This window comes from Suricata suricatta, chromosome 6 (assembly GCF_006229205.1).
Source record: "Suricata suricatta isolate VVHF042 chromosome 6, meerkat_22Aug2017_6uvM2_HiC, whole genome shotgun sequence".
NCBI classification, from domain to species: Eukaryota; Metazoa; Chordata; class Mammalia; order Carnivora; family Herpestidae; genus Suricata; species Suricata suricatta.
This window is the reverse complement of record NC_043705.1, coordinates 40,996,320-41,004,489: the sequence shown is the minus strand read 5'-3', so window position 1 is coordinate 41,004,489 and position 8,170 is coordinate 40,996,320. Positions and strand designations below refer to the sequence as shown.

General features: G+C 37.8%; 1 protein-coding gene across 3 annotated transcripts in view; it reads left to right on the top strand.

The window, feature by feature from the left end:
- Positions 1-911: 911 nt before the first annotated feature.
- PDE4D (phosphodiesterase 4D) overlaps positions 912-8,170 on the top strand; it is a 340,478-nt gene continuing 333,219 nt past the window's right edge. For 2 of the 3 annotated variants that reach the window (XM_029942277.1, XM_029942278.1), the window contains exon 1: positions 912-1,138. In XM_029942277.1, coding sequence (XP_029798137.1) covers positions 1,050-1,138 — 89 coding nt within the window. In that variant the 5' untranslated portion in view covers positions 912-1,049. The remainder of the gene's footprint in view (positions 1,139-8,170) is intronic. The other variant, XM_029942276.1, reaches the window with a different exon arrangement.

The following is an 8,170-nucleotide window of genomic DNA, read 5'->3' as shown; positions in this document are numbered from 1 at the left end:
TTACAGTTGAGGTCACCGTGCAGCAGTGTTTGGACAGGGACTGATGGAATTATGCTGCATGGGTAACATGAAATACCACTCTGCGGTGAGGACGGATGACGGCCTCGGGGTCCTTTGACTCCTTGCGTACAATATCTTGAAATATATGCCTCCCTGAGATGTGCTGGACTCATAAAACATGCAAAGGGCTCTCTTTGGCTTTCATCATTTATTTAGCTTGAACGAAAGTTGTTTTAAGGGATTTATCAGAGAGTGAAGAAATGTTTCTAGGGAATAGAAAATGAAAAAGAAAATTGATCTTTGTGGTCACAGTCATGCGTTATAATTCACTCTCCAAGGTGACGCACCGTATCCTTGAGGGGAAAGCTGCCAAAAACTTTGAAAGTGATCTGCCTGTTTTCTTCTCACACTGACTTGCAGGGAGGTGCTGGTATTTCAAGACGATTAAATCCTTGTGGAAGGTTTGAAAATAATGTTCATCCCTGTTTCTAAGAGAAGTTGGACTAGGGAAAATTATATTAAGCAGCTAATTGTGTGAAATGTTGTTGAATTTCCTCCTTGTAGATATGTAATCACTTTTTTTTTTAACAAAGACTCTCTATTTACATTTTTTCTTTAACACTTGATATAAAGGTTCACCTTCTGTCATACTTTTCATGGCTTTATGGGTGTGTATGTGTGTGTGTGTCTGTGTGTGGCGTAGTGTGCTTTTCAGGAGCAACATGTGACAATGCTGTTTAATCAGGACTATATTCAAAAACAAATTTGTGAGAGAGTGTTACTCATGTTATTAATGAGATAAGGTTCTGAGTGAAGCAAGCTCTGTCGCAAAGGGCAAGTGTCACGCAGCAGGAAGTCCTGGCCATCCCTTCCACCCCGGCCTCAGCCAGGCCGCCACCTCCCTGTCAGCGCATACCACCACACAGAGGAAATGCCCTCACTCAGCCACCGGTGCCTCCTGTTCAGCACGACGGGGCCCTCTGGCCCCGGGGCCCTGCACCAACTCTGACTTTCTGCAGTTTCCAGCGATCTTGGCACTTGGCTTATAAATGGCTTTTCTTTGGGATCTTCAGGGAGTCACAGTGCCAGGACTACCTCCCAGAGCCAAAACAAGATTGCGTTTCTCAAAGTCCTACAGGTATCACTCTTTACTTTTTATGGCTGGGAAGAAACTTTTAAATCAGTCTCTGTAGCTTTAGCCCCCTCCCCCTGCAAATATACGTTTGCCCTATGTTGATCTATTTAACTTGTAATGTGCTTTGGTTTGGCAGTAAAAGAATTTGAGTGACAAAGAAATGAACCTTAAGATAGTCTGGGTGTGTGGGAACCTGAGAAATAGCAGGAAGTTGACTAACTCTAAAGCTGATTTTGAGAGTCAAATGGTGAACTTAAGAAAAAAGCATTTCTATTACTGACATCTGAAAAACAAGGATATTAGCATACCTAATGGAGTTAATATAGCCGACACTAGTCATACTAACTTTCAGCTAGTCCTTCAAATGTCAGGAAAGGGATCTTGTTTGATTTTTAAATAGGCAATCAAGCAACAAGAAGGAAATACTACTATCTTGTTATAATGGTTTCTGGGCAAATTCATGTGGAAAAGTGGCTTTTCCAGGGAGAATAAGACCCCATAAAATCAAAGTCAACATTTTGTTAATCTTTTATTTCTAAGGATTTCTGCAGAAATCACATGAAAAATCTTGTTTTCACCACCTTGATAATTTGTCAATGACAACTTTCTTTTACATCCAAGTTAGTTTATTTTAACCAAACAATTAAAAAAAAAAGAAAGAAGACAGTGAGGAAAAGCTTTGATTTCCTTCTTGAGTTTGCTAGCTATTTACAAGGAAATGATTGATTCTTCACACTTTTTTTTGTTTCTGATTGGTTAGTCTAAAGCAGTGAAAGCTTTCAGGAAGCACAAATACAGTGGAAACTGTTTGCAAAATCTTGAGAATGTCTTTCTTATTTAGACCAAATGTAACATATTTGGAAATTACTAGGTCTATATAGAACTATGCATTAAAATTGAGTTAAAATGTGTTCTGATTTACTTGCATAAAAAATTCAAATTTTGGCTTAAAATATTTCATGGGAATTATGTGTTTTAGATAGTATGGAGGATAGTGCCCTTGGAATTTATTAGGGAACTATAAAATCAAGAAATCAAGTTATGAACTTTACCTACAGTAACAGTGCATAAGTAAAATTTGACAAGAGATAAGTAAAAGTTGACAACCAGAACTGTAAGTAGCACTTCCATTTATTTCTATTTCCAAACAAAATAAATACCATGTATCTTTATTATTTATATTAGTTTATTAATTATGAATACAATTTGACATTAGAAATTATACGCCCTACTATGCACTTTGCATCCTAATCCATATACATCTCATGCTTACTATTTGCATCTCATGCTTCTCATGTGCATGTTCATAATTGTTGTAAGCTCATCAGAGATATGTAACATTACAATGCATGTTTTCAATAGATGGTGGCTTCTAGTCTCTCCTCATCATTGAGATCTGATAACAAGTCCTAGGGTGTCATACATGCCTAACTACTGGGTAGTATTAAAGGAATATCATGTTGGACTAGAGTTTCAGAAATCTCAAAAAATTCAGTGTAAGCTCTATTGTATTATTTGCAGATATATTATGCACCTTGCCTTAGTCTGGCAAAGTTATCTTGATTGTCTTTTCATCAAGTGATGATCATTTCCAAAATACAGCCAGAACTGGAATGTCTAAAGATGAATTTTCCATATCATGAAGTGCCCAGGTTCTTAGTTGTAACAAGCCTCTTTCATAACAAGAGGTAAGACTGACATCCTGAATCACCATCATGGGCCACTCTCTTTGATGCTTGAAAGACTTTGTCCCTCATTAATATGCTTTTAATGTGAATGTGAATGGCCCATGTCATAATTAAATTATTTACATGAACTGTCTTCACTGTTCTGTGGGTCCTGTTTTGCCTCTCTATTTGGACTGTAAATTCTTTGAGGCCAGAGGCTCCCTTACACGTGATAGGAGTGCTATTCATGCATATTTGATGAAACATTTTGCTATACTGTCTTAGTCGGTATCACCCCTTCATATGCAAAGTCAAGTTGTTGAAATAATCAGGGCCTATCGCAGGCCAGACATCCAGAAGGTTAGGGAAGTAGGAGGCCAGTTGGCCACTCTGGTCTCACATTTTCAGAGGTCTGTCAGTGCTCAAAAATATTATGCATTCAACTACAGCAATATACTGACAATAATGAGAAAAGATATTTAACATCTAACTGTAAACTTTAACAGGCCATACCATCTCAAATGCACTGTTAATCAATATATGTATGTATGTGTACACACACACACACACAAACACACACACTTACATACATATACACACATACTTAAATTTTACATTATCTTCAGAATGGCACATTTTTATTGCCTAGCATTCCTGGGGTTAGAGGTGTTAAACTAATATAAACATATAAATTTTCCCACAAGTTTGCAACCTTCTTTTTGAATTTCTTTTAATTTTTTTAACATATGCAATTCTTTAAAAAGAATGAAAGTAGCTTAAGCTTATCTTGACCCTTGAGAGGGTTCAGATAAGATTTCACTATTAAAGTAACTGAAATAACTGAGCATTAGCCAATTTTCTTCATTGATTTTCTCCTTTGCAAGACTATTGGCCCAAGAAAAAGATACCATATTCCTCCAGTGTGCAAAATCCTCCAGTATGTCTAGTAGAATATAATTTTTTTCTTTGAAGATGGAATGGCATGAATGCATGACACTGATGGTGCACTTCACTTTAACCTGGAATTGTTTTCTTTGGCATTGTTTTCACTTTCTTATAGCATTCAGGGTAAAGGAAAGCCAAGCCTTAGAACCTGTGGAATTCAGTTCAAGAGCCTGATTTGTTAAAGTAAGAGCAAATTATATACATTGTATGAGTATTCATTCCTGAGAAGTACAGTCTTAGACAGTTATACAATGTTTAAAATAGATTTGAAAGTGGTTTTCAGCAGTGAAAAAAATTTTGTCTTATGCAGGCAAAATACACTTTTATAAAAAGCCAAATATGATTACTATATAGCTTATGAAGCCACATTTAATTTGATACAGAGAGAGAAAGAGAGGATTACATACTAATGAGACTAATTTTCCTCTGTAGATCTGGAATGAGTTTCAATAATTACTTAGAGCCACATCTCTCATATATGTTTTTAAGGAGAGAGAAAAGGGAATGATGTGTTCAGCACATTAGGTTTGAGGAAATAATGTGTGAATTTATGTTGGAGTTTTAAATATAGTACCTAAAAAATTGGAAAGAAAATGATCTGAGAAGGAAAGAAAGAATGAAGAGCTAAGAATTAGCAGGTTGATCGTTTTTGCCAACTCCGCAAGGGAACAACGCTAGAACATTTTGTTTGTCTGAATGTTATTGTTTGAAAGCATAGTAATGTTCAAGGAAACTTTAAATGGAAAGTTACTGTTCAAAATATGGTCTTGTCTTCCAACCAGAACAAATCAGAAGACTTTCTGCTTTTCCTCTTCTCAGAAAGGGACATTAAAAGAAAAAAAAAAAGAAGAAAAACACACATTTTATGTGGTGACATTGGGGTGGGTGGCATGCAAATACAAGAAAAGCCATCCAAGGTACATTTGGGACAGAGATGATTCCACCAACATCCCACAAGCCAGAAGCAGAAAGCAGTTCTACTTTTCTTGTCTCTTAAACTAATAGGGGTCACAGAATACTCTAAATAATGAGATTCTCAGAAAATCTCCTAATCTCCATTTTGCCAGTAGTTTTAACATCAACATTGCTCCCCCAGCGTTTTAACAGAACTGCCGAATAGGTGATTAATTAAATTTATTTGCACATACCTGTAACTCTTGTAGAAGGGCTCACAAGTAAATATTTTTAATGTTAAATAGATTTATCAGTAGAAAGGAGGATTAACAATCAGATCAAGAAATAAAAGCCCAAGTGATATTAGAGTCATGAAAAGATAAAACCATATTTACTAAAACAAAGAGTTCTCAATGACCTTAAATCATCCCCTATGCTCTTAGAAATTTATGTTCAGATCTGCAGCTTGGATCTTCACACCTAATAGAAGCAGACATGAGCAGGGGCAAGAGGAGAGTGTGGTCTCAGCTACTGTGTTACAACTAAAACCTGAGCAGTAGCACATCAGTGGTTGTCAAAGTAAGCCTAGCAATCCTCACTAGAAGAGCCGCCTGGAACCCAGGCCTTAGGGAGGGAAATGAGTGCCACCAACAAATCGATACACTGGCATGTAACTTTCTAAGTACCACATTTATGCCTCCTATTGCACAACATTTCTGTAAAGCTTTTCAGATGTAAGAGATGTGATGACTATTGTCTTTAGTGTTCCAAAGCTCATCTCCATTAATTCTATAGGGCAAGTGAAAAAAACACTTACCACCAAATAAGGGAGAAAGAATTGAAGGTTCAAGAATTAGAGGCCACACACACACACACACACACACACACACACACACACACGAGGAGAGGAAAGTTCTGGAGTAATATAAGAAATAAGTAAGTAATTAATAAGAACTAACTTGTTAGTTCTATGTGTCATACATGTTCCTGGTAAGGTACATGTGTTATCTCATTTCATCCCACAAAACACCCCATGAGGTAGATCTACTGGTACAGCTGAGGAAACTAGACAGAGTTTGAGAAACTTGCCCAAATTTGGATCCTGGCATTCTGTCGCAGAGCCTAGACTTCTAAATAGTCACTCTGCTACCTCTAGTGTCCTGAGCAAATCCTTTCATGCCACACAGGAAGGAGTGTGCCGTAACTAGAGGTGCAGTCCTAATAGATTTCCTGTCCTCCTCAATTCAACTCCGAATCTTTCCCTGGAAAAAGATCATCTTGTAATTTGATGTACAACGTGGCTTAGTGGTCAATGAAAATAGAAGGTTACTAAATAATGCCTACACTGTCATTTAAACTAATTGATATTGGTTTAAAGCAGTGTTAAGCAAGAATATCAAAATGTAAGTATTTCTTACGTTAAGAAAGAAAGAAAGAAACACAGAAACCCTAATCGGTGATTTAAGTGGCCCCGGCTCTATCCTCTCTCTGGGTTTTGCTTTGTGGGCTTCCATCTGTCTCATATCATCTGGCCAAATACATTGGTCATGTGGTTTTATTTTACTGCCAAAATGTTGCTTCTTGGCCAGCTGTTCAGTGAGCCTGAAGATTGTCTGAGCTCAAAGAGGTCAACTTCATCTTGTCTCATGTGTATTTATTCCACTAGCATTGTTGTAAATATTAAACTGGTCTTCTTAACAATATTCCAAATTGAGAGTAATAGGAGCGTTATTTAAAATGGAAGAAAATAGTTACCTTATAGGCTACATGACAATAATTATAGGAATAGCAGAGAGGTTAAAAATCACTGCACATGTGGACAGAGGTAGCATAGGATAGGGGGAAAGATTTTGGCTTTAGAGTCGAACAGATCGAGTGTAAATGCCAACTCTTCTGCTTTCTTGACTGAGCAATTTCCCTCGCCACCATTAGTAGATTCCATGTCTATAAATGGAAAATATAAATGCCTACTTCAAAAGGCCATTGTGCCCTTTGATGAAAATATGTACGTAACACTGGGCTGCCTACCTCCTCCTTCTTTTCTAGCATTTTCCACAGTTCTCTCACCATTTCACCAATTTGGTGATGCCTCTTAGTCAGATGAGTCTGTAGGTTAGCCTTTATCATCAGGGCCACGCTTGGTTATAGATGAGTGCCATATGGTTGGCAGCTTGCAGGTACAAACAGCTTCATATTTGGAAGGTCGTGTGGAGGGATGATCGGGAGCTGGCTGGCTCTAAAGCCACACAAGTGGGGCTCAAATTTCCATACTTTTACTCATGGCTATGAGACATTGGAAAGTTATTTAACTTTATTGCCTCAATTTCTTTACCTGTAAAATAGGATGTTGTGAGGATTAAGTGTGTTAATCATATGTAATTCCTGGCATGTGAAAGCACTAAAATCAATGTTAGTTATTATCAATACTAGGATGTAAGCTCCATGTGACAGCAATTTTTGCCTTCTTTTTTCCATCTCTTTAAGGCCTGGAAGGGAATGTGGCATAGGGTGGGTGGTTGATGTATATGCATTGAATGAATGAAACTATCGGCAAATGTTTCTAGACCACTGACAAGAATGGAGACACTCTGCTTCCTTTCCCCACACTCAAAGAACAGAGAGTTAAAGCTGGAGAGAACCAAGAGTTAATCTGTTCAAACCTATCCTCTGACATTGAAAAACCTAAAGATCTGGAGAAACCCTGGGTTATGAAATTTGATGGTGTCACAGCCAGACCTACAAACCATGGCTCTGTGCACTTTTCTTCTCCAATGTCCCACCACCTCACTTCAGCGTAGATCCCATCTAACTCATTGTCTTTGGTAAGGCAGCAAGTGGAATGGCTTGGTGCCCACTTTCTGCGACTAGGGAGGAGTCAAGATTGGGTAGCCACCACGAAAGGATGTGCTTCTAAATACTAGAAAGACTCCTCTAAGGAAGACTAAACTCAGACACTTTACCTACAAATGGAAAAATCCCATCCTACAACAACTGCAAGATGGATTTGGAAGGGCCTTTTTGTAAATAGGACTTTTGGAGAAGGCATTAGCTGAGATTTTCTAAATTCAAAGATAGTCATACCTCAAACATGCAAAGGAATCTGTGCAATTAGCAATGCTGACCAGAAACAGAGATGAAGAGGGGAAATAGGGGCTTGTGAGTTCTCCATGCTATCAAGATGACCCATAGAGCAAGCACAAAGAGAAAGATAAAAACTGTGTGTGATGGTTATAAAAGTGCCAGTGCTCTGAGGTGGCCGTGGCCTCCACAGCAACATGGAGCACTGTCACATGTGGACTAGAAGGAGATGCACAAATCAAGGTGGCAGCAGAAGAAAAGATGTGTTCTACTGCTGAGAGTTTGTAACTATGCCTGTGAATATTTCTGAGGGTCAATATGAGAGCCATACTGTAGTTAAAACTATACCATTTTTTAATGTGTAATGGATGTGAGTATTCATGTTTAATTTGTGGCTAATAAAATTTATAATATTGTCATTATATTGATTTTATGATTTTTAGCCAGTATA